The 27,613-nt window shown below is 41.1% G+C and overlaps 1 protein-coding gene across 1 annotated transcript in view; it reads right to left on the bottom strand.

Moving 5' to 3' along the window:
• The window catches only part of RAI14 (retinoic acid induced 14), a 75,876-nt gene extending 57,085 nt beyond the window's left edge, over positions 1-18,791 (bottom strand). The window contains exon 1 of the mRNA XM_085326310.1: positions 18,704-18,791. Within this exon, the coding sequence (XP_085182436.1) occupies positions 18,704-18,739 (36 nt within the window). The 5' untranslated portion in view covers positions 18,740-18,791. The remainder of the gene's footprint in view (positions 1-18,703) is intronic.
• Between the last annotated feature and the right edge of the window lie 8,822 nt (positions 18,792-27,613).

Raw genomic sequence — 27,613 nt, 5'->3', positions numbered from 1 at the left:
TTGGGCAAGTTTCACTAAAACACTGGTTATGTAGACAAGAATAATACAGTGCTTCCACCACCAGCTGCAGCATGAGCTGAGCTGTTCTGTTTGATCTGTCAAATGCCAAGCAGCAAACTGCACTACCTCTTCTAGCTATCTGGARCAGCCCCAGCAGGCACGTGGGGGACACGCGAGGGAGCCGTCTCCACCTGCACGTCAGAGGTGGAGTGGAAGTGGCAGGCGCTGAAGGCCACAGAGCGGGAAGACTGCAGGTACTGTGATGCATGGAGAAGGAATACGAGACAAACTGTGGAAGGAGGGAGAACTGGACTTCGCTAGTTCTGCTGCTCACAAAGGAATGTGAAAAATCTGCCCAATTCAAGAAACACTGCAAAAACATAGCGTTTCCTTAAAAAGCTATTTTATTTTCTTAGAGCTTTTACAGAATGTGTAGTTATATTTACAACATAGATCAGGCAGACTCTTTACCAAGAAAGGAGGTTTAATTTGGGGATCAAAGACAAAAGTGTGGGAGATYGCTGAAAGAATGTATTTTGCACTTTAGCACCTACAGCAGGAACTCTCTCTCATCATCTTGCATATAAAATCAGTGATTTACCCCCTTAAAAACTCTTATTCTCTTGAGTCACTGAAGATGGAGAATTGCATGAATACTACACAGTTAATCATACTGTTTTCAACTACTGGAAATAAGATCCTCTTCCTGTCACTCTCACCAGCTGAAATTATGTTTTCTCCAGCAATTGCAGTACACGGCAGGTCTGGCAAGCTTACATACTAAAAGACTGAGACAGTTAAGCATTAAGTAGGAGAACACAAACGAATATCAGCTGCTGATTTTCTCTACCACTAGGCTTTGCTGTCAAAGAGAGAGAACACTGTAATTAACTTTGCTCATGAAATGCCATGTTCTAAAGTTGGGCCCAATTAGATGCACTGTAACTCTTGCCAGAAACAGATATTGTGCGTCTTTCATCAGCTTGGGTGACTCRAATTTATTAGTGTTTCAGGCAAGTCTCCATAATATGAATTATGTTTACCTGCTGCTCCATAAAAAAAGAGTATGGTGTTCCTTCCAGGTATGATCAGCAGTATGTGAGAGTTTATAAGAAAGAAACGAGGCTTTCATTTTGGCATGAAACTTTACCAGAGGAAAATCCCTCAAAACTGCAAGGGCAAGGAGACGCAGTAAGAATAACAGCACTAAGCGTAGCAGGATCTTGGGCCAGTACTAGCTTTCTGCAGTACAAGCACATAATAAGCTTGTGGGAAACAGCAAAGGGTTACAGAAGCAGGGAACAAGGCATAGCTTAGTAACGCTGCTCTGCATTACAGCAGCAGCAACTCAAATCCATGGGTAAGCACAGCGCCTCCAGGGCGGTGTGGGAAAGGCACATGGTGGAACACCAAAAACACCCCCAGACCTTCTCCAGGGCAGTGGTGCCCCAGGCTGATGGTAGTTGCCTCTCCCAAGTCAGTGTCTTCAGAAATTAGTTTAGCTTGAAACACTTCAGAATTCCACCYACTAAACACCAAACAAGGTATAGAACGTGGATAATATTTACATCAACTGCAARCTCCTGTTTCCCCATTTTAAACAAAACTCAGGCTCCATGTTGACAGATACACTTCTTTTCCTTTGGCTTTTCTTCTTCTTTGTTTGTTTGCTTTGCTTCCAACTAAGGAACCTTTTGCCAGGGCTCAGCAATGACAAACAGTCTCAAACATCCCAACCCTCTCTTCCCAAATAAAAAGGAATAAATAAATAAATAGCTGAAATGACCTCCCCACCTCTGCAGGAGGCGAGCAATTCTAAAGATCCAGTTAAGGAAGGTCTCAAATGCAGATTTTGCCAGAGTAGTCCTGAAGTGAGAAGAGAAACTGTAGGCTGTCTCCTCTTTTAACATCTTCCCCTACCAAATCAGCCCAGGAAGAAGCAAAGCAGAAGGGAACTGCAGAGGCAGGGAGAGACGACACGCAAGTTCTATCATTTTGAGAATCTTCCTATACACCTCAAAGTTGCATCAAATCACAAAAATTTGATAAGGATTAATTGCATGGAAAACTGTCTAGTATTACTATGAGTGTCCGAGACACTTGAAAAGATCCTGTAATTTCATTATTAGGCCCTGCCCAGAGGCCTAATGAGTTACAGTATTGAACCACCAAGGTTTTGATGTCATGCAGCAAGCATTCAGTCCTAATTGTAGATTCTTAGCATATTACATGCCTTCCACCCAACCATTCAATGTTAATTATTGTTATAGGTGTTGGATTTCATAACCAGAGCTCCTAGTTCTTTTTAGTAATTACTGTTGTGTAAATATTTCTGACTTCTGTAAACACTGTTACAAGAGATCATCTAAGCAAGCAGTCAGCAAAGCTGCTGAACTCTGGAAAATCAAATCATTGTGCTCAACAGCCATATAAGAAATTATGACTGTGTCTTCTGAATAAGACAGGAGCCAACTATTAGTAAGTTTAAACTCCTAAAAGTGTCCCAACACTACTTACTCAGCTTATCTAGTTTTGTCATACTTTGGACAGCTTGCATCGACATCCAAGTTTGAAAAAGTACAGGATAATGTCTAATGTGACTATTTAAGGATATTTTAAGATAAGCAGTAGGTTGGTTTTGGACCTTACATTTATGTGTATGTGTTTGAAATGACTCATGAAGAGAGAAGACTATAAAAATACACACACACAACACACACTCACTCTGTGAAAGAATTTCGTACATTGCTACTGGAGTCCTGCAAGCTCTGCATGGCAATGTTTTGGGAAAGGCAGTGAGTATCTGCAGGGCTTGCTACATTAGCAGGGCAAGAGGTACAATTATCGCTTCTACCACTAATAAACAGCCACATTGGCTATGAGGAGATTTATGAGCTTTTAGACCAGAAGCCAGGTGTTAAAGACAGTGTTCATTACACCAGTTCAAAGCCTCAAAAAGAGACGTCTTCCTCTAGCAAGTGAGCTTCCCATCACAGTGAGGGACTTAATCTTGCATTTGCCTATATTCATTGCTGAGGTTTAAGTTGCAYAGAGGTCACTGCATGTCCAGAAAGGAAGCAGTTTCCCTGCAGCTCTTCGGAATGGTTACATCCAATATCTCTTTTCTACAAGGAGATGTTTCCTTGTGTATCATAACTGGATACTCAAGACAATAAACAAAGCCAGCAAGGAGATATAAATGTAGCCTTAAATATCTCAATGAATATACTGTAGAGAAATACTTCATTAAGAAAACTTACATATGTACACACACACACGTATGTACACACATACAGAGCTCGTAAATGCAAGGATTTGTCAAATATTTAAGTGTTTTTTTTTTTTCAATTTGCTAGACTTTCTTTTTCCTTTGATTGATCGGTCAGAATGTTTTGAAAAAACAGTCTAGAAACAAAAAATTGAAATTTAGGGAGAAGTGAACAAATGGGGCTTGCACTGCACAAATCCAAAGTGCAAAAAGAATAGTGGCAATAACTGGGAATTACTATGAATACTCTCATTTCATTAAACTATCACTATTTCTTCTGCAAGTAAGATAACACTCCCAACAGGTCCCATGCGCACACCAACATTTCCATTTCCCTTCTCTAGGCCTGTATACAGCCATATTTCAAATCCTCTCAGCTTTCTTCTTAAAATTTCAGGCAAAGAATCTTGGATGATGCAAGTTAAGAATACTTCAAAACCTCCCCTGTTCTCAGCCCAGAAATGCTTACAGCAGCTGAAGCAGTCAAAGTGAAAGAAGGCTGTTTGAAAAAAGACAAGGGAGTTGGTTTAAAGGAATGCCAAGAAGCCCCTATTCCCTAACCATTTCCTGTCCACCCTTGTAGAGTGTAATATAGCTCTAAAAAAAATATATCCGACCTCACTCTTTTCAACTCCATTAAAAAAAAGTTAAATGCAATTTAAATATCAGATTGCACATTCATAAAAATAGAGGTTATACATATTATTGCCTTTGTCTCCAACTGAGTTTTTTTTTTTTTTTTTTTTTTTTAATGAGAGCTTTGATTTTCCCTGGGAGACAAGGTCACCAGACTAGGGCATTTCCTGTCTGCAGCAATGCCGTGTGCTTATGCAGACATGAGTCTTTTGACAAACAACTGATTTATTTCAAAGAAGGGTCATTATAATCACGGCATACAGCAAGACCACATTCTTTCCTACTTGTTTTGCTTAATCACTATGGATTACTCAAACATACTTGAAAAAAGGATGCATTTCAGCTGTGTGTGAAAACTGACAATTCATCCAAAATCCCACACACGCTGAGAAGAGAGGAAGAGGCGCATTTTAGGCCAGACTGATCATGCAGTGATGAAAATTGTGAGCAAACCTACTGAAAACAACCAAGCTAGTAACATGTTAATAAAAGATCTGATTCTACAAGATCCTGAGTACCTTCCCACCAGAAACAAAGATCCTCTACCTTACATAAAAGGTCACCAAAGGAGCCTATCATCAGGGCCATTTATGGCTTGTACGTTTTAAATCACCCTTCTGTATCTTGCCGATGGAAGTGCCCATCCAAACCTCCTCATACAGTCCTACCACACACACACACACACATCTGGGACACACTCAAAGCTCCACGCAAGAAAGGTCATCTTCAGCAGCATGCAACAGCAGCATCTCAGTTAACTACCCACAGATTTTAATAGCAGGAAACTCAAGAGACAGAAGTTTCCAAGAACAGGCAGCACACAGGACAGCCTGAGAAGACTCAACCCATGTAGAGCCGAGACAGAAATAAAGCTGGGCAGGGTGGAAGCTGGCTATACAGCACCCGTTAGCACACTATTTGAGCATTGCTGAATTACTGATTTATCCACCAGTACTATGCCATAAAAATGCTCTTATCCTTCCCTCCATTTTAAATATGTGAAAGCACGAAATCAAGCACCTGCACAAGACTGCAGAAACCTGCATTGGAAGACAAGGGACTGAGCCCTTCCTCCAGTTCCAGGTTAGTCTCCCGACCCTTCCTTTCTCTGCTACACTAGCTTGGCAGTTCACATTGTATTTGCCTAGGAATGCAATTCAATTCATTCCCCTCCTTCTACGGAGGCTGTACTAAGTTCATCTTTCCCCTTCAATGCATGCACAACCTACTTAAAACTGTGCATTTTTTCTTAAGTCAAAGATCCTAACTTTGTAACTCCGCTGTGTGTAGAGAGAGCCCACTGAAACAATACTACATTCATAAAATGGAGCTACTAAACAGTGTATAGATAATTTACAGACCAATGTTGCAGGTCTGATAAAAAAAATGAAAAGAACAACTATTAGCATTCAAAACCATAAGCGTAAATCAAAAATGATGAAAAACCACCTTGAATGCAATCATTAAATCTATGAGAGTTGTCCAAGAACTGAGAAAGGGGAATGAGTACAAGAATTACTATTGCAGAAGAGCAGGAAGGAATCTATCATTAAGTAATATTTATGTAGTGTTTTTAGGTAGCAGATGACTTTTCTGTTAGCTTATTGATGGACACAACCTCAGTCACCTTTACAGGAAATGGGCACCTTAGCATTTCAAGAATAGAGTGACTTGACCTTAATCTAAAAGTATCAGGATACATTAGAAAAAAACAAAACAGATTATAAATCTAAATTCCAGGCATGGAAACTCCCTTGTATGGATTGGGAAAAATACACCATGGCAGAACAATTACATTCTTAGGCTACCAGAAGAAAAACACTAAAAGATGCCAAGTACATTTCTGCTACATGTTAACTCAAAAACTTCCCTTCCTGGTCCCTGAAGAACACTTACCTACTCTTCTTCTATTTCATCCCTCATCAGAAAACCCAAGACTGGATTTTGTGCCTTCCATTCAACAACATCACACAGCTAAACAAAGTAGATGCTATCTATTTTACAGCCTGAAACAACAGCCACAGTTGCATGTTTGCCCAGAAGTTTGCAATCAGTCAGTGAATGACAAAAGCCTAGAAACAAACTTCTATTTCTACAGGATAATCCTCTGTTCCTCCTGCTAGTCTAGAAAATAAAAAGGGAGGTTTGGTGGTTACAGCCATCCACACTTAAAAAAAATGAATTAAAAAAAGAAATGTATTACCCCAAAGCGCTAGTCAATATAACAGAAGCTGACAGTTGCACTTGACAGGCCTGAAGGACTTATCTGTAGCTATTTCTCCACACTAGGTTTGTCTGCAACATCCCAATCACTGCATTATATTATAGCAAGCAGTACATAAACCTATTTCTACCTCAAATGATCCTCTAAGAAAAGCAATGCTACTCACAAATATGACGATAAAATCCAGCCTTTACCTGAGTGTGTGCATCTTACCATCATCTGAATAAACGGAGATAGCTGAAGTGCACAACAGCAAAGTTTCAAGAAATTTTTGCTGACATTATCTGAGCTGACGGTCCTCACAAACACATGGATAACACAACCTCTGTCTTGATAGCACAACACACTAACTAACCAGTGCAGCAACGCACCTGAAGCAAGACCTGGCTTGCAAACAAGGAACCTACGCTAAGAACAACAAAAATAAAACACCCTGTGCATCTTCAAGTTTACAAGCAAACAACACAGGCATTAAGAAGTGGTATTTGCTACTGCAGAAAGAGCTGCCCAGCACTAGCTTCTTGTCATACACTGCTTTGCACACCTAAGCACCAATTGCAACATCTATTTCAGTGTAACTGCAGGGATATGCTCCCACCACGCACTGCACTCATCATTACACATCGATGTGCGATGCAAGACAGTTGCAAGACAAATTCAGCAAAACAAAGTTTTTGTACCAAGAGAAGTGGGACAGGAGTATAAACAGATGGGCAAACAAAAAATCCACAAAAATCTCGYGCAGCAGCTTCAGCCAGCGCACTGTGCAAGTAAAGCAAGGAACACATGCTCCAAGACAGCTGGAACTTGCAGCCCTTCTCAAGCTGCTAGAGAAGGCATAAGCACATGATACCCTGTTAGGATCCCTTTAGTTATAGCCAGAAGAATCACAGAAAAAAAAGCCAGCTTCCTCCACTGATAAATGCACAGAAATAACTTGGTTGACCAAGCATATTATGAAGGCCTTTAAGAATTAAACCAAGTATACATTTACAGATTAAACAGCTTCTATACCTGTTTTCACAAACCATCATCTCCCACTAATTTATTATTAATAAATAAGTGCATAGAATTTCAAGTCTCATTTCATTACTATAATTGACAATGTCTCTTCCTGTTAAGTACATGTCACGAAGAAGCAATCACGGCAGAGCAACTGAAGACATGAACCTTACAGTGCAGTAGCCTCTCCTCACTGACCTGCCGTATAGATTTTCTTAATGATTAATAYGATGCTTGTGCATGAGGCAGCTTCCTCCACCTTGAAAATGCAGTGATCTGTTTGCATGTTTGCAGTTGGGGTGGGAAATGAAATTGCTCACCAGCTCTCACGTCAGAAGTGCAAGGTCACTGACAGATTGCCATTGCTCCTATCGCACAGAACCACATCACATCAGCGAGCAACCACTATACCCTCCTCCCCCCCCCCCCCCCCCCAAAAAAGCCAGACCACCAAAAGAAGCTGCTATTGGATAACTAGCCAAACTGAGCATCTCCAATTGCTACGTGTACTTCTACACTAGATTTGGGTGAAATCTAAATGACACTCAAGCTCTGCCATTCACTTCTGGGAAGCCAGGATTTTACTTTGTTTTTTGATTCATAGCTCAGTCCAGGAGACTGAAGTCTTTCTTCAGACTTCAAAGGACACTGTTTCAGTCTCTGGATAAGCAGGCAGGTTACTCAAGTTTATCTYAAGAGGTTTCCACCACACACAGCAAAAGAAGCAAAGATGAAAGAAAAGCAGTATGCACTTGCAAATAGAGCAAAATATGTATGTCAGATGCATAYTGTAACCACATTATTTGCAAAGTTGTGAAAACAGCTTTGCTTCTGTCATCATCCTAATCATTCAACTCAGTTCAAGGGTTCTAGACAGCTARCTGTACAGCCCATCTGAGGCATGTACCTGCGGCATATATACAGACTAAGACTTCTCAGCCATACAGCAGTAAACCTAGTCTGAGTTTCAGATTAYTGAGTGTTGCTAGCTGTTCCAGACAGGATTAGTCACATAGCGTTAGGTGCCACACAAGAAYAGTACTAAGGAGGTTCCTTCTTGTAACTTCTACTTCAAGGTAAAGTATAAAGTCCATGTAGTAAGCAAAAGGTAGGAAAAGAAGCATATCTGTAACAAGAATACACAGGAATACAAGCTACAAGTTTAGAGGATGAAGATACCCTGCAGTTGTAGTTAAAAGATGTTCAACTACAGTGGCTTTCTCCAGCTGGTACTGGGCAACAGTATCTTCTAAAGCTGAAATCTACAGCCACTTTTARACAGTCGAGATCTAGAATTAGGAAAAAGCTCATTAAATAGCCTGTCACGTGTCAGAGCGACTACCCAACCCCAGATAGCTATATAACTTACAGGTGGACAACGACAACATAGCTTTTCTGGGGGTAAGCCTCAAGCTCTTTTCAGGCAGCTTAGAACCACCTCAGAAAACATCTCTCTTTCTCTCTCTCTCTCTCTATATATATATATGTACAAGCACATAATATATACATATGTATATATTTTTTTAAAGGAACATTTTGTATCTTTGTAAGTATGAACATAATCACAAGCTTTCTGCAGGGTGCATTTCCAGATACTAATCTTTGTACAGAATCACAAAAGGGTTGAGTTTGAAGGGACCCCTAGAGATTGTCTCATTCATCCGCCCTCCTAAAAGCAGGTCAGCTAGAGCACGCTGCTCAGCACCTTGTCCAGTTGAGTTCTGAATATTTACACAGCCAGATTACAGTAAAATATTAATGGCTGGAAATCAACAGCCTTACTACAATTTRCAATAAAGTGCTATATTAAAAAACCGTACTATTTCAAAATTTATTGAAATTAGATGTTCTGTTAATAAATATTTAGTAGTTGTTCCTAGAACATCTGTATCACAGAGCTGTATGTATACATACATACATACTGTCCCAACAGTAAGACAAACACTGCTGCATTACCACTTTTTCTTACTAGCTAAAATATGGCTTSTTATTAGCTTTCAGCCTTCTATTCACTCCAAATTTATGATTTTCCCAACACAGATCTTAAGTTTTTATACACTCCCTTAATCAATACAACTGGCACAGTTGAGCAAAAACAGCCATCAACCTCACCTTAGCCAACAGATCACCCTTCAGCCCACACAAGGACCTCCTCRCACCTGGGCTGAAAAAACAGCAACTCTCCTATACAACCACAAGACAGAAATCCCTCTTCATCCTCATTCCCTCTGCCCGCCTCATGCAGGACCTCAGCAACTAAACCTCTGAACAAGAAAAAGGTACCTTCAATCAAGTGCTGAAAGTCCAACTGTCCAAACTTTCTGTGTTACTAATCACACAGTATTTCCTGGAAAGAACTGCCACTGTTGCCCTCATTCTCCTCTACRCTTTAGTTTCATGGACCCTCAGGACAAGCACAGCATGAAACTCAAGGAGATGTAAATGAGGCAAGTGAGGGAGCAGAAAAGGGCTCAACACATCTCTAATGCYAGGTCCAGCTGGGCATTTGCCTGGATTGCAAGCAACCAGAGCAGCTTCTTGAAGAATAGAATAAATGCTGCTGAAATAAGACACTTAYTAGGGTTACAAAACATAAAAGCTTGGGGTGAAATGGCTCAAATTTCCAAAATAAAATGTATAAATAACATTTTATTCTGTAGTTAATACAACAATGTCTATTCACAGAAATGGCTTTTTGTTCTTAGCAAAGACAAGGGACCACACTCTTGAAACACAAAGACTGCACTAGTCACTAAATTTCTTCCTCCGCATGTATTTTAACTGACAACTTCGAGAGCTGAACAGAAATAATTCTTCATTTCTTCCTTTTTTTTTTAATCAGATAAAGATGAGTGGTGCCAAAAAGGAAGAGCAAGGATATAGTGTACCACAATAAGAACACACAGACAGCTAATTTATCACATTTTTGATTTATTTTACTTTACATTTAAATCTTACTAAAGATAAGCAAATAAATGAAAAAAATTACAATTGCTTTTTGCAGCTCTTCCAAACTCAGGCCTTTGAACTTTTGTGCTCTATTTAAAGGGACACAAAAGACATATTCCTACAAAACAAAAATTCCTTTCTTGTTACCAATATATTTAAAAATACTACCTTTTTTTCCAGCTTGTATATGCCAATTTGCCATTCTTCTCCCTASTCACCCCCATTTTACGCTACTTAATCTTGACACGTTATGTTGACAGTTCGTTGCTCCAAAGCAGATACTTTCACATGCTAATTCATCTGCATTCATTTATCTCGCATGAGTTTGTAAACTACTACCCTAACACTACAGGATTTAACTCCATTTAAAAAAATATATAGTGTGTGTGGGGGTGGGGGGGTGTGTGTGTGCGCATGTATATGCTGATAAAATTTATAAATAAGAAAAGATTAAGCACGAGGGAAGAAATTAATAGGGGGGGGGGGAGTGTCCCTTACTGTCTCTGCAAAGGTTTGGCACAGACTCCTTCCTTTTAAGGAGGGATTACATGAGGGTGGCCAAACCAGTTGCCCTGGGCAGCCTGGTCCACTTCTCTGCATGCCCAGAACACAGATTCAAAGCTTTCAGCTTGCCAGGCCCTGCTCAAGCTGGTGGCACAAACCAGTTTATGGCCAACCAATAACTAATCAATATATCTCTCCTTTCACACAGCCTCCAGCCCTTCCCTCAGCTCTAGATGGGAGGGAACGCAAGGAGGAGACTGGAGTAACAAAGTTGAGAGGTGTGGGCAGACATCTGGGGAAAAGAGACAACTTTTCCTTTCCATTTTCTCAGTCTATATTTATGCTAGAATCGTTAGCCCCCATGTCGTTCTGTGCYGGTGAGAACATGACTCCAGGACCAGTGATAATAGGAGATATTATTCCTCAAGTAATTTGGGGCACAAGCGTGGTTGGAGGTGGAAGCTAGAGCAGTGCAGGAGCTGCGTGTCACTTCCTTAGGGCAGGGGCTCCGGGACAGAGGTGTGGAAAGCAGAGCTCAGAGGAGTGCACATACTAGCAGAAGGACTGAGAAACTGCAAGTGGATGCGTGAGAACAGCCCGGCAGCTTTGATCTGGCACTTACTCAGTCTCAAAGCTTCTCCCAGCTCAGTCAACCACTGGGTTTAATAGAGCTGCACTTGCAATACTCCACCACCATTTATCTAAAGGCTGGCTGATCAAGTTTGCAACTGTCCACCATCAGGTCAATCTATGGATCAATACTGCTGCAAGAGGCAGACCGCCCCAGAGACAGTCCTACGTGCAGCAATACCGGGTCTATAGGATTTATTTCCTCAAGCACTCTGCCATTTAGATGCTGCTAACTGGTTTTAGGACCAGCGGAGAAGTTTCCTTCTTTGTTTGCAGGAAGCTTCTAAATTCAAGTGGGCAACAGAGTCACTGTCTCTGAACTGTCAGAGGGTTCTTGCTATGCAGGAAATCCTACTCTCCACTGCCTATCAGGAGTCTTAAGTGTAGCCTCAACTCATTAGATCCTCCTCCTCCTTCCTTCCAAAACTACTGGAGGGAAAAAAAAAAATGAGAAGACACAGCTACACTGTAGTGCTGTCATGGATCCCAAGAGAAAAGGCTTGCATGAAGAGGAGACACCCTTTATTAGGCCAAATGATGACTGGAAGAAAACAGACGAGCTTTATAGCTTAATATCCCCCCCAAAAGCAGTGACAGAATCCAATTCCTGTAAAGGTTAGGCGAAATTTCTTCTACTAGCAGCACTGTTGAGATAAGCAGGAAGAAGCTGCAACTTTCTACTGGAGTGTTCTTCATACTTTTTAGTACATAATTGGGTCCTCAATTACTTAATAGTATACCCTCAAAGTTATGATGCAGTAATAGGCTGAAACTTTTGCCCTGACTAACCACTTCTGAAAACTTAACAGCCGTGGGGGTTGCTCCAGACAAAGGAATCGTGAATTTGTAGCTGACGCTACAGACAGACAGACTGACAAAGTCTGGCTGCGAACCCAACCAARATGTTCTCTACTATATCCCGAACTATAATCCTGTTTTAGGAAATAACTGCGTGTTTATTCAAAGCAAGCCAACTGCAACACAAGTTCCTCTAGCATAGTTTCAAACATTACAGCACACTTTTCAGTTGACTTATTCCCTTTCCTTTGTCTCACAACTCTTTGGAGATACTGAAGGTTGTTTCTACAATATCTGCACGTTATCTGGCCTCACTCATATGCTCTGACCAAGCACCACAAGAATCAGTAGCAAAATTGTAACTCTTACTCTACCGCTTCAACTGACCTTCTTCCCCACTTTTTTTCATCATTTCCCCTTTTCTTTCTCTCTCAGTCTTTACTTGCCTTCTCCATTACATTTCTCCTCTGTCAATAAAAGAGATGCTACACCTCACCTCTGAGAGGGCCGAGATGGGCCCCCTCACGGAGGATCAAAGGTGCCAGAATCACAGTTCATCTGAAGAAGAAGAGTACTCGAAGCATGTTCCTATTGCCTGTTACAAAGAAAAGACACTATGCGATGGCAAGAAATTCTCATGGAATTGACTGCAGCAAGCAGCAGGTCCTACTCCATACACTGCAGGTCTCGGGGAATATATTTAACCGCTTCTCTGCGCAAAGCGTTTAAGCTTTGCCTGGGAGAGCAAGCTGACGAGAGCAGAGCGTTACACTGTCCAGAACTGGAGGCACGAAGCCAAACAGCTCCCGAGCGGAAGATGGGGTGGCGGGAAGAGCCCTCCCTCCCCTCCCGACGGAGGGAGGCAGAAGCAGGAGCTGTGTCACTTGTTCCAAGAGGAAGAGGAGGGATCCTCCTCTTCCAAAACGAGGTGTTGAGGATATCCTGTATGTTCCGGAGGGACTTTCTCTCCCTACGCACTGTATAGCAAACCCCAAATTTATTACTGAAGGCCACAGTAAACTGCAAGAAAGCCAAGAAAACAACAATCCATTTCAGGTTTGTTCAGTTCAATACCCGATAAAAGCAAGACACCCAAATAAAAGCAAGTTTCAGCAACTCACTTTCTAAATAATTGGATAAAGTGGTCAGACAACATTGCTATTTCACTTTTAAGCCACAGCAAACTCTGTATGTGCTTTTGCGTCGCAATTAGCTTGAAAGAAAATTGTGCGTGTACATAGGGTGGATAGTGCAATTTTTAACAATCCCATGTTCCCTTTTAGGCTAATTGTAGCTTTGAGTGGATAGAGTTTAAGAGCTGTTTAAAAGAGATTCTGCTTTATTATTTTTAAAGTTGCCCCACCCAGGTTTCTCTCTCTCACGTTCACTCCCAGAGCACATGGGAACACAGCGATTTCAGTGGAATGCAACCCAGCAATCTCTCGTTCCAGAYCCGACACAGCATCTTGTTCCTTAAAAYTGTTGAAYAGAAACCTGCYAGTTARAACATCGGGCAATCGTTGCAATGARTTGCCAAGCCTTAATTAGGAGAGCCTCTAGATTAACTCTGAAATATTTTATACTACAACATACGTAACTCCTCCATATTTTGAGATTTATGGAACATTGACTACATCACAGACCAAAAAGGAAAAAAAATAATAAAATCATGAAAACTGCAAAATTTCCCTCCCCCATTTGCTAGCAAAGGAATAGGTATTTCCAGAAATACCAGAAGTTTGAGCTGCAATTAGCATTGGGAAACCCCAGCCTCCCTTGGCTCTACTTCTGACAAAAGCGACTTCTTACACTGAACTGAATGGTCAATTTTCAATTTTAAAACCACTTGAATATTGTTAGTATTGAATATATTTGGAAACAAAACCCAATTCTAATCTGCCTCTTACCCAGTCAACAAGATAGCAACAAGAGGAAAAAAAAGTTCTGTTGTGAAACTGCGAAAAAAATATGTTTATCAGCTGATCTTCAAGTATATCCAGAAAAYGGTCCCAGAGCTCTTTCAGTTACAGACTACAGATCTGGAGCTGAGAGCGAGGATTTATGGCTGAGGACGAGAAAACAATCCAACTCACTACAGCCTTCACACTGTGCCCCTTTTCTGGAGGGATAAGAACACATTAAAAACAAATATACCTATACAAATCACCAAGGTACCTACTGTACCTTAGTACCAAAGGGCTAGATATTTACATATGTGTAGGTGCCTAAAAATGTAGGTGAGCATCCCGTCATATTTAAGAAGCAGACAGAACATGTTTAGACAGGTTTGATACTTCTAYACATTTGAAAATCTAGCTGGCACTAATCTGCCTCTTTAAGTATCTAGAYGCGTTTGAAGTCAGGCCACAAATTGATTAGTTATACAGAAAACGTTCAGGTCTTCAAACATTAATAAAATAGTCTATTTTTTTAATCATTTCAAATCCTACTATTTCAAGCTAAGACAGTGAAGTATCTGTCTTAATGGTTTGGAGATGTTCACACTCTATCATGTAAATAAATTGCCCATAAATAAACTGAAACTCTAAAGCAATAGTTTCTAATATTATTATASCGGCTTTTTCAAGTGCCGCGTGTAACAGTGCATAGCAACAATTAAAATGGTCATCCTCTCGGGTCACCAGTTCTTAAGTGTTACCAAGAGTTGGTCTTAAGTTTCATAATGAGGAGCAGGAGGTGAGAAACAAGAGAAAATAAAGCTTCTGAGGCAGAAAAAGAGACTAGATGCTTTGTTGAGAAGGAAGTGCAATTTTTGTAGTTGTGTCTACAAATTTCTGAAGCRTGCATATCCAATGCTGAGCCTTTGCCCAGCATTTGCTCCCTCCTAGGCGTCCTGTTCATATATTTCTAGACTACCTACGTGCTCCTGTAACTACACATCATGCTTTGACAGTACTGATTTATGACAGAGCAATACATCTCACTCTTCCACTCCAAATACACACGTTCACATGGCAACGGTAACCCCCAGGAAGGATTTCACAATGATTAAATGTGCCACGGGAAAGAGATTTGCTCAGTTAACAGGGCTGCTTGTGCACACAGAGAGGGAATCAGGTAAAGTAAGGGGGAGCTGAGCAGCAAAAGCTTTCTCCCTCATTACCCGCAGGTCAGAGCCCCAAGAAGAGTCATGGTCCCATCTATCTCAGCTGGGGACTGTGCCAGTTCTGCAAAATATCAGGATTAGCAGCCTTGTATGTTCCTGAAACTCTTTCTCCAGCATGCCCCCTCGTGCTTTTTAGGCCAATAATCTGAAGGCAAGATTCGACAACGCAGCAAAGCCCAGTGAACAGCTGTGGAAAGCGAAGTCCTCCTCCTCCTCCTCCTCCTCCTCTCACCACGCCTCTCAGCGCAGACCCCACAGTGCGACAAGAGCAGGGAGTTAACCGGCTAAAATTAACCCCGCAAAATAATTTTCTTCCGCTTTATGTCCCTGAGCTGGCTCACTGTGGGGTCAGACGAATACCACCACAACCCGTGTTGCACGGCTGTACTGCCCGCAGTGGTAAGAGAAAAGCGAGCAGAGCTGCTCCTTTTGGAAGCGGAAAGGCTGGTGTAGCTACAGCACCAAACTAAAACCCTACAGCAGAAACACACAAATACATGCATGAATAYCAGCAGTCAAGCCCACTTTGAATTCAGCTGCTCCAGAAAAGCCTAGAGCGCTTTACTATATGGTGAAGTTGCTTACCTGGTCTTCATTTTAGCATGCAGTTTTATTTTACGAGCCTTGCTGCTAGAGAAGTGTTTTAGTAATTCCTACTTCCCACACACGCCTTGAAGACTTATTCTCACTCCTCTCCCCATTCCCTTTTTTTAATGCTAACAGTATGGCTAGGAAGAAGGGTGCATTCCCTCCCCCAAGAGGCCTTTAGTTCTGCAAAAYAAAACATTAAAGTTTTCCTCTCGAAAGCAACAGAGGGGAGAGGGTGGGAGTGAGAAAGAGAGGCCCACATCCCTGCTGACCTTATCCTTACCTTATCCCCATCCCCAAAGCAGTTAGTGTTTTATATACCATGATGCAAATACAACTAATTCCAATTTAAGCCACCTCCTCTTCCTCATAAGTTATAGCTAAGGGCAGCTATTGGAAACTAAAGAGAAGTAAGAAAAGGACAATTTTCTTTGCTTATTTTGCACAAAATGTAGAACAGCTCCTGTTGGCTGCTCTGAATTACACCCTTAAGGTCTGGCTTCAACATAGGGGAAGGCAAACTACCATGAATTTAGACTGCTGTGCTCTTAAAGCTGCATTTTTCAGGTATCTGAAAAATCCTTTGTGGCCAACTTTGTCTCCAGCTAGTATACAGCAAAACTAGTATCAAAATGGCAATTACTTTCAGCCTCTTTTTGTTTTTTTAAAAAGGTGTGAGGGAGTTAAAAGGATAAGAAATCCCATGCAATTTATAAAAATGGGTGGACCAGTTACAGCAAGATCTAGTTGCATCACGCATGTCACTTAGCCTTTGCTCTGCAGCAGCAGCCCAGCCAACTAGCGCAAAAGCGTGAATGAAGTCATCCCAACGCACAGGCACACCTAAGTTCCACAGCACCAAGTGCATTCATACCTTAGCCAAGGGACTGTCTCTTTATTCAAGCATAGGCCTATAAAACGTTTTACTGGTGTGGGTGAACCAAAACAGCTATTGTTGCTACTTACGAACAGTAACACTTTCTGACTACGAAATACACAATTCTGGATTAAACCGAGTGGCACATGCAGGTGAAACACCATTAGAAACTTGTAATGTGCTTGGGATTTTTTTTTTGTTTTGTTGTTTTCATTTTGTTGTTGTTGTGAAATGGTATAAGGTACAAGCCAGAATTACATACGATTTGATGTATGTAGATTTATTTTCCACAATCATTTGCTTTTAAGTCTGCTATTTCCAGCCCAATTCTCCATCCCAGGAAAAGCAGGAGATTCTGGAAGCTTAGTGAAATTAAACACGCTAAAGATGCACTAAAGACCTGCAAATGATAGATAGTATAAAGTGCACTTTCTGTATAAGATCCTTTTTTTTAATCCTTTTCTTTGGACTCCAACACAATGAACATGCTGTCTCAACCTGGTGACTAGCAAAAGCAAAATAGTTCAGTGTATTTCACTCAGCTCTCAAAGGTTGGTTGACATTCAGCTTGGTTAAAGAACAGGTCTTTTTAGAAAAAGCTTTTGCTGAGCTGAAGGAATACAGCAACCACCAGTGCTGGCTAAGACAACAGTACAGCTTTCACCTGCACAAAATGCTAACCTGCACCTCAAAAGACACTCTAAGCAGCAATCTGCACATCTGCAAATCACATCACAAAAGTACACTAMAAGCCAGCTAAAGACACCTCTCTAATGGCATGCCATGAGACCATCTTTACATCAAAGTGCAGTTTGCACTACTGAGCACRCTGTATAATGATTTTCCCGAACATGAAAACTTCTAAAGAACCTCCATTTCAAGCCTAATGCACCAAACACAGCTGTTCTGTGGGAATTTGTCCATGACAAACAACAATACATCGCTTCTTTCAAAGCGGCATGTAGATTTGCAGAAGGATGAAACGTCCCATTCTTCAGGAATGACAGAGATTTGTTACTAATTCCACCCAAAATCTGAGAAGTCAATTCAACACATCAAAGTAAACACATCAAAGTCACATGCTTCACTGACTGCTCATGGCACTATCAAGTGAGCATCAGCACTAGTGCAAGACAGTAACTGGAATGAACAGCAGGAGGAGGAAGACAAGAACAGGACTGAACTACAGCATCCCAGCCTTGCAGCAGCTTCAGGCACGGTTCTGTGCTTTTAGCACATCACCTTCTTACAGCCTTATCTAGTTTTGAAGCAACACACACTGATTTTCTTCAATCAAGTGTGCAATGCACACGTTCACTAACATGCTTCCAAAAGCTGGCACTACCTCCTGCAAGACATGACAAGCAGCAGTGAGGTATGTAGTAAAGGCTGAGTAAGCCTATAGCAGTTCCACTGATCCAAGGGAATTACACTTATTCAATAAATTCAAGCTCGGGTCTGTACTGATGCTACTACTAGCAAGCGACAGAACATGAAGTGCAGCACAGTGTCTCTCCAAACACAGTTTTAATAGTCTACTGTAAGACTGTCATACTTCTGTCTCTTGTCCTGACCAATCAAGCCTCACTTCCACCTCTCCTGTTGCACTGGAATTGATAAGCCACACATAAGCCTTAATTGCATGGCTCATTCCTAAAGTCCTGCTAACAAAGGAGCTCTGCCACAGCCTGGGGAAGCTTTCACTAAGTGCTCAAACATCACACTGATAAGAACAGTACTTTACTGCCCAATCATATTTCTCTCCAAGCAAAGTCCTTACTAGACTTAACCCTGCACCTGGAACAAAGTTTTAGTCTGGGCAAGAGCACAATCTAACAGAAGATCAGCAGATCCCATACACATATGCATGATTCAGCTATTCCAAAAATGGAGCAAGGTGGCCAAATACTAGTAGATGCATAACCGAATTGCATTCCAAAACAAAAACAGCCTACTATGTACTGTACTGAGCCATTGCTTCTGTGCTTGGAAAAAGTCTTTCTTCTCTGTAATTCATTAACCTACAACCTTATCAAGGTGGGAGTGAAGAACTTGTTTCCAGTATGCAAACCTACAGTCAAACCGAGCAGAAATACTTACGTCACTCTTCCTGAACTTTGCTTTTAAGCTCTTCATGTTGATCACATTCAACCTTCCAAATCTTTGAGGAGCTTTTTATCCTTCTTCAATATCTAAACAAAAGAGAAAGGCAAATAAGATTTCCACTTTTCTTTCAATTCCTTGGGAGACAAACCTGAATTGAACTTGCACACCTATGTAGTTCTTTGAGGTTTGGCCCTCAAACTCCAAAAAAAGATTAAGATAAACAATAAGTTTAGAGAGAAAAAGAAATTTCTCTAAACTTAAAAGCAAGCTGAAGTAAGCCTAAGTATGACCACAGAAGAACAGAGCGAGCCTTTACCAAAAATTTGTGTGTTCCATGTTACACTAGCTATCTCTTCCTATACCAAGTAAATCACTGACAAGTTCATACATGGTACAGCACCCTTCTCTAACCACAGCCTACTTCAGCATCAGGGAAGCTGCTTGTAAGGTGAGAAAAGTGGAAAAGAAAGTATACAGTACTCTCAGAGACATAGCTATTGTTAATTTGGCAATGCACTGTCACAAACAACAGCCGTGCTCCCCCTTCCTCCTTTCAAATGAGGGAGGGCAGCAGTTGCACAAACACACAACGAACTTCACAGACAAGTTGCAAGCTTTCCCTGAGAAACAAGAAGCCAGCACCTAGAGCAAAGCTTCCTACAGAAAGCACCCCCCAACACACAAAAACGACCAACCTAAGCCAAACGTGACAGTGAACAGAATGCAAAAATAGTAAGGAGGTGCGTTTCTTCCTAGAGCATAGCAGGAAAAACTGAAAGCAAGAGCAGCATACTTCTGGACTAGGCAAAGCCATCTATATAGAAATATTCCAAATGTCTGGTTTTACAGTATGTTTCCAGTGTGTTCACTGGAATAGCCAGCCCCTCTCATTTAGCAGTTTTAGATGCTAYACAAGTTCCTACTGAAGGAACAGTTTAAAGCAAAGGATGTTCAACTGTACAAATGCCTTCCCTCCACTCTAGAGGAAAATATTATGAGTCTAACCAGACAAATAGGTAACTGAAATGAGGACTGGGACATAAAATACAAATAGGTCACACTGGGTCTCTAAAATTTCTCATCATTTCTCAGACATATTAGCAAAGATTAATTACAGAAGAAGAATAAATTAAGAAAAGATAGTAGATTAGACAAGCAAAGTCAAATTCAACTGTTTCATAACCAAGTACCACATTATTATGAAGCAGGTTGCTATGCTGTACATGATCACTCTATTATGAGTTAGAATTTAAAATGCTATTACATGGTACCATGTTGGTGCAGTATATATGAATGCTTCCAGTAATACAACACTGAGCACCATTCAGGAATAGCAACTAGTGCTAAGTAAACACATTATTTAAATTGTTGTCATACAACTATAGGGTTGAATTAAGACATATACAAGTAGTTTTCTTCCCCCTCTCCCCCCCCCAAAAGGAAAAAAAGAAAAAGAAAAAGAAAAAATACTGACTGCAGGTCCTGTTTAGTAGTCATTCTGAAGTCATTTCAATTTTCTTACTCCTTCCAGGTATATGACCTGGGGTTTTCATTCAAAGTTCTCATTTTTCATCTCAACATATGGGACTAAGAAGAATGGGCTTGTGGGGTTTTTACTTTTAATTCTGTATCATACAAAAGGAAAAAAAATATCTACAGAAGCTTTTCACTCCCTGGTTTACCTGACAATTTCTCTTAGTTTTTGCCTTAGCTGAATGATTGGAGTAGTTATGAAATAACAACATCAAAGAATCAAAGAAACCTAGAAGTCCTGGAACACTTGGAAAGAGGGAATTGTAGGTTGCTCTGAGAGAAGCAACCCACTTTACTAGCACTACAGTTAATCAGACTTTGGAGAGAGTGTGAAACCACACAACAGCTGTTTAACCTTCACTGGGAAGGAGCATAAACCTCAGCAAGAGCTCCATAATCTCCTGACTTGTTCTCTAGCAACACCAAGGATGATGAGCATTGGAAAGACCAGAAATGCCAGGGTACGGACAAGACAAATGCCACTACACATATCTGGCCTTCTTTACACACTACAGCTAAAGACAAAAAAGCATATTGTTTCTAAGATTCTTACCAAAAAAAAAAATTAAAGGGAAGTTTAAGAACTGAAGAAACACCACACAATATTCYACAGTGCCCCAAAGTTAACAGAATTTTTCATTTTAAAAGTTACACATACCTGATTTTAAAAAAGGTAGACAGTTTAATTAGACCATTTTAAAAAAGAACATAAACAAATCCTTGCCTATGAGGAAGGGCATGTAATTGCAAATAAGAAATTTTTTCCCAAATACAGATTGCCAAGGAATTTTCTTCTACAGGTTGTATTTTTCCCCTCTGCTTCCTCTTGGCACTTTTGGCTCCTATGAATGAAATATTTGTTACAGTTCCTGTGGAAGATAAAGTACTGAGCTACAGCTACAGGTGAGAGAGAACAATTCCTTGCAGATATATACACAGAAGAGGTGCAAMAGTTAGACTGTCTAATGCAAGGAATCCATAACGCAGTCTAATTAAAAACTGTTGCAAACACTTCTAGTATGCTATTATTATTTTCCCCTTTTTGGAAAGGCAGAAGGGAGGTGAGCTGTATTTCTGTTAGAGGCCAACTTAATATTTTTCCCCACAAGATACTTCACCTCTTACGTAAGTACACTTTATATGTTAAATTTGAAACTTAAATCCGCAGTATAATTAAAAAMGCATGCACAAGCACACAAAAACAGCATTCCTGTGTCTAACGCRTGGGTCACATCTGTATCTTTTCCATAAGATATGGTTCAACACAAACATAAAGATTACAGCTTGCACATCATAATGCCCAAAATCCTTCAGCAACAGAGATAAAARCCTGTGAAGCAGTAAGGGCTGCCTTTTCTTGGCACTGTTTTTAAAAGAGGAAGTCACCTCTCAAAGGGTGTAATTATTGGAATTGATGCAAAAAGAGGTCAGCRTCTTGATTCAGCAGAGCTTTATGACAAGTCTTCATTTGCCAGAGGGAAAAAAAAAAGCAAGTACCATTAATACACTCCTCTTTTTACAAGTAAGGAAACAACTACTAGGAATTCACTGGGGARAATCAAGATATTTCAAAACAGCATTTCTGCAGTGAATCACAGGTACTAACAAGAAACAATGTGTACCAATAGTGGTATTTCTCTCTTTTCAGAGCAAATTGATAAAAAAAATACTAAGTACTATCATTCTGTAGCTGCAGCAAGTTAGCAGTGGAGAAGTACTTAACTCCAGAGATGCTCAACAGCTAATGTTGATTACATGCTTTTAACCATTAGCTCCAAAATTAATCTCTCCACCTCATCTCCCTTCAGCTTAATAATAAGTAGTAGCTTTCAGGAATACAAGCCACAGAAAACATCTYTAGGTAAACCTATTTAGTTAAGACAGGAGGCATTGAAATGGTGGTAATCTTCAGCCTAAAACAATTTCATTGAAACTGTGTTTTAATATACAACAAAATCTTTAGGTTTAAACAGAGGCAGCAGATTAGTACAATCTCCCCCATTGATTTACAGTAAGATTTGTGCAAACCACAATAAACAGCCATATTGGCACAGTTTTTTTCCTTTAAGTTGCATTAAAATCAGAGCAAAGTCTTTCAGACAACACTGTAATTAAATCCTTGAAAGACCAAAGATCCAGTGAAGCAACAGTAAAACAGCCTTAGGATATGCTATACATACTCCTTCATGCCAATGACAYGTACCCATTACTGATATGGTTACACTGAATTTGATTACTTTTAGGTGTCAGAAGTCTTGCATTTCTTTCTGAACGCACTGAGAAGCCTCCTTCTCGGACAACACTCTTCTGCAGTAAAGCATCATTTGTAATGTCAAGTGATTTCCCCTTCCTCCTTGTTCATCCATCCTCCCCCCTTCCCTAAACCACCTCAAACAATTTTTTTCACCTTATGGCCTTACAAAGAAGAACTAGAGACTCCGTGCAGGATCTGGCAACATTAAGGGTGGGGGAAAAGCATTGAAGGAGCACTATAGCTGCCATCCATTTACATCTCCTTTGCATAAATACACTTACCCTCATAGAGGAAAATAAGGGCCACCGCCCCCCCCCCCCCCGAAGTCTCTTCTCTCTCATTACTACATCACCATTTATTTTCTGGATGATCATTTTCCTTCTGAATTTCAAGCCTTGCTCTGACTCAAGAAAGCAAGTTTCTGTGGCAGCTAGCGCTGCACACAGAGCAGAGCCATGCAGAGTCCTAGTGACTGCTCTGCTCACCTTCAGTACCCAACTTAGCAATTGTTTCACATGCTTGAGCTCCCCTGACCTCCTAACCAATACCAAGCACATGCCCAAACCCAAGCTTCTCCTTTGCACGGCTGCCAAAGCCTTTGGGCCACCCGGAGGCAACAGCCTTTGCCCAGCTCTTTGTTGCTGTCTGCACATGAACACACCAACTAACGCCAACCTGAAAAATCACCCAGCACTTCATGATGGACATTCATTTCCATCCAGCTAAGCATACTTCTCTCACTATCTCTCAAGCCAAAGCAGAGAAGCACGCGCTGTCTGATCAAAAAGCAAAGGGGACACTTCCCCACTCTATTAACAGAGTTCAGTTTTTCCATCCTCTGCTCATAGGAAGAGTCAAATGAAATAAAGTTGTTTTAAACTTAATGCTATCTATAAATACAAATAATTCTTGGCTTGGTTAATCTACTGTTACTAACGAAAAGACACTAAGAAACGCACTGGGCAACCCAAGTACTATACAAGAATGAGAGTGATTTATGTACCGTTAATCCCATTCGAAACAGAATGGGGACATCAGAGAAAGTAGGTAACTATTGCTTTGGGTAACTTCATCCAATCCTTTTATATATTCACAAATCACTAGCAAGGATGTGCTGAACCGTACAAATCTAAGCATTTGATCGCAAGCACTAGACCTTCACAGATACAGCATCACTAACAAATCTACACATTCCTATCACTTCTTCCTCCAGTACACTATGCACCAATTCTCTACACTTACACTTCCTCTTGATATTCAAAACCTGCAAAATGTTTATCTGCATTTTAATAGATTCGGTGACAACAGTACGAGCCTCCGTGAACATCACAAAACTAACACAAACCCATGCAAGACTGTTGATGCACAGATAGGTACAGTGCATTTAACTGTTTCCCAAAGCACTTCTGGACAAATAGGAGAGAGTTTGTATCAGCAAGGCCTTAGACACACTGAATTACAGAGAAGATCAGAGAGATAAAAAGCAAAATCTGACATTGCTCCAATTYGTTTACTTGGCATATTAGACAGCACTCCAGGCAAAATTCTAGCTGAAGTGAAGTCCAAGAAAATTTGTCATTTACTCATTACACTTAAACTTTACTCTGTTCTTACTCCAATACTTTTGTCTGGAAGTGTCTGTCAACACACATTCAGCTCACTGAAGGACACAGTAAAAGAGACAAGACTGGCTGCATGAGCTAGGAAATACTGCTGTCTTTCTCAGCTTTCAAATTCCCATCTCTAAAGCAACCCTCCCTCCCCCAGCCCCTCAATTCTTAGACCATTTTCTTTAGTTTGACTGCACATCAGAATGGCAACGTGTCTTAAGACTTCCACGTTCAGCGCTTCRTCCAACTAGGCTAGACTGGAACTGAAGCATCCAGCTACAAATAGAGAAGTGACGCAGATTTCCACTTGTGAGATGCCAGTTTCCACACAAGACCACCACATGAATAACAACAGGGCTAATATTTGTTTATACTTACTCCCTCCATTATATTTTGTATCAACCACTCAACTAATTGCTCCTCAGAATCAGCAAATAAAAGAATCTGTACAGATGCAACTTAATCGAAGGAGCAACAAATGCACTACTTTATGGATGAATACTCTGAAATAGCCTAAGGCAGAACAGTCACCTACCACTGCAGGAGTTAAGAGGACTGGATGGGAACAGCAATTTAATTTACATAAAACACCTGCCCAGCCCCAATGCCATAAACTCTGCCCTTATACTTTTGAAGGACCTTGGAAGGGTCCCACTCTGAGTATTTCTGGACTAGAGAAGTTTCCAAAGACAGTGCTAACGATAACACTCTGTTCAGCTTTCAAGTTCTTGGGTAGGGAAAATATCTTAGCTGATGAAAATGCAGTACATTTTTAAACACTACCTGAAAAGGAGAAGAGAGCTGGGTGTGTTTACAAGCAAAAAAGCTAAGTACATCCATCCCTTTAAAAAAAAAAAAAAGAAAGAAAGAAAGAAAAAGGTATTAGGAATTCAGGTATTTCCTATCCTAGAAGACTGTTAATGCTATAAACTAGTATAACACCAGCAAGATCAACTTGATTGTCTTAGTGATAAGTGATTTTTATTGGACTTCACTCAGATTTGTTGAAGTTTATATTCAATAGCAGCAGCATTAAGTGTTGCATAAATATTGAGGAAGAGGATCTAGCATTTAGAATAACTCCCTCAGGCTTCAGAGATCTCTGAATCTTTACATCTCCATTAGATATTTTCTGATGGAGTCTTAGGCAAGTTCCTGTAGCCAAAATTTCCTGAAAGCACCCAAATGCCGGACTCCCTAGGGAATTTTCAGGTTGTCCCAATACACTTGGGAATCCAGATGGAGGCCGTTGCTTCCTTGGGCCCATCTGTAACAGGCAGCTGTACCTCTCTGCCCCTTAGCAGTTGTGAAAAGTGGGAAGTGTCCAGCTACWGAAGTTACAGCCACAGACACGGGAGCATACAAACCCTCTTTCTATCACTAGGGCTGAACAAACTTGAGCTCTTCTCTTTAACAATCCCTTTCAGGTCAAAAAAGATCCCACATCTTATTTTACAGTATTTTCAATAAAAGCAATGGCTTCCAGGTACAAAGCTACAGGAACACCATAGCAGTTTTAGACAACATCTTTAATCRATTACAACATTCGCCTAAAATGCGAGACCTGTCCTGCAGAGGGAGGACCTGAGTGAAGATACTGCACTTCCCAGGCAAATGCAGTAACCATCAGGCTGCAGAATCTCCCCTCCAGAGCCGGTCACAGGTTCAGTGCATCAACCACCACCATCACCTTCAAGCCTTACTGATTATCCTGCTCTGTACCTCAACAGGAGGGAAGGATACTTTCTGTCACCGCTGTGTCACTTTTACTCCAGCAGTCCTCCGCAGGCACTTAGGCTTTYAACCCTAAGTGCCAGCGGAAATCTTAGGTTGCTTCCGCACTTCACGAGACCCATGTTTGCCTCTGGCAGTTTGACAGAGATAAGCTCCATGATAATATATTGCCTGGACTGTAGCTATTTGTACTACATCCTCTGTGCTGTAAGAGCCCTTCAAGTGCTAGGACTCAGAAAGCAAGACCCAGCTACTCACACGCACAGCAATCACATACACACCCACAAGCACATACACTGCAACTCCAAGGAAAGTAGGAGAGGGAAGAAGCTTCCTAGACTTGCAGGAAGCCTGCAAACAGCAGGAAAGCCAGTTATGTGAATCCGTAACCCAAGAAGATGTTACGGATTGCTATCTTCCTACTACACCCTGCTAATAAAAGCCTCTTGGGCTACCTTTCTGCCAGTAAGCAAGGCACGAAAGCTGTGGATTGATTTGTTCTAGTTTGGCTTGTTTTTCCCGCTATAGTTGTTTCAAGCATTATCCCTGTGCAAGAAGAATCAGCCCACAATCATCTCTCGGAAGGAATGTCATTAGGGTATTGTTGCTGCAGGATTTAGAAACTGCCAGCAACTCGCACAAGAACTTAGCTTTCATATTCTCCGGACATCGCTCCTCCCTCAAAAGAGGCACACATTCCTTATCAGAGACGGGGAGGAGAAAGGTAGCATAGTGGGGAACATAAAAACAAAAAATAGGTAAAAAAGAACAGAAAAACACTGAAGAGGCAAGTGAGTAAACCCCCTTGTGAAACGCTTACATTACTTAATGAGACCAGCAACCTCCTGCCTAGTCTCTTCTCCACTTGATATGACCAATTTGTTGGTTCAGAGATGCAGAGGGAGGAGGTAGCTTTATGTTTTGCTAGCAGATGCGCTCTTGGAAGAGGGAAGCGAAGAGCACAGGGCCAATATTTTTAGCGATTGGAAGGACTGACTCCTGCTACTACACAGCGACTTACTGGCACAGCRCTTGGCTGCAACGCAAGAGAGCCCTGAGCTCATAGCAAGCACTGCTCTACTCAACCGCTCCTTCACTCCGGTTCATATGSCTGTTATGCAATTCTTTTATTAGTAAATAAAATCTCATTGACAGCCTTCCACGAGTGTCCCAAGACAAGAGCCAAGCAGGTCACTGACAGATATTTACAAAATTCATTTTACTCCTAGTTAATCCAGGACATGAGAAGGCCTTTCTAAAATGATGTATGCATATTTTTTACATCTTAAGCATGTTTCTCTTTTTTTAATAAAACACACTAATCTCAAACCAGCTGTAAAAAAAAAAAAAAAAAAAAGCCCATCTGCTGCTGCCCCAGCACACACTGCAGCTAGGCAGTGTTTCGCACCAGCTCAGCAGCAAGCGTGGCACAGTCATTACAGAGACAAACGGGAGAATTCGTTAAGGTCCCGAGATGCTGATAAAGCAGAATTCAACCAGGCTGCCCAGAGGCAGAAACTTCGGAAGATCGCAAGTAACAATGGCAGACGGAGGCTCCCGCACCCCGAGCGCCGGTGCGAGATAAAAGCAGAAATTCCTCACGTGGTTTGCTGGAAACACCGGGTTTCTCGTTAAACTCGATGCAATCCCTTGCGCAGTCCGAATTATTATTCTCCCCCCCCCCCGGCTTTTTTTAGCGGTTAGCTATAGAAAAAGAAATCTCGGTCTTTGAGGGCGCCGCAGCCGCCCGCGCGCTGGGGCTCGGCGCGCGGC

Source organism: Rhea americana, unplaced genomic scaffold (assembly GCF_003343005.1).
Source record: "Rhea americana isolate MKP2758 unplaced genomic scaffold, rheAme1 scaffold_13, whole genome shotgun sequence".
Lineage (NCBI taxonomy): Eukaryota > Metazoa > Chordata > Aves > Rheiformes > Rheidae > Rhea > Rhea americana.
Note: the sequence above shows the minus strand (reverse complement) of the source record. Positions and strands in the feature narration are given on the sequence as shown.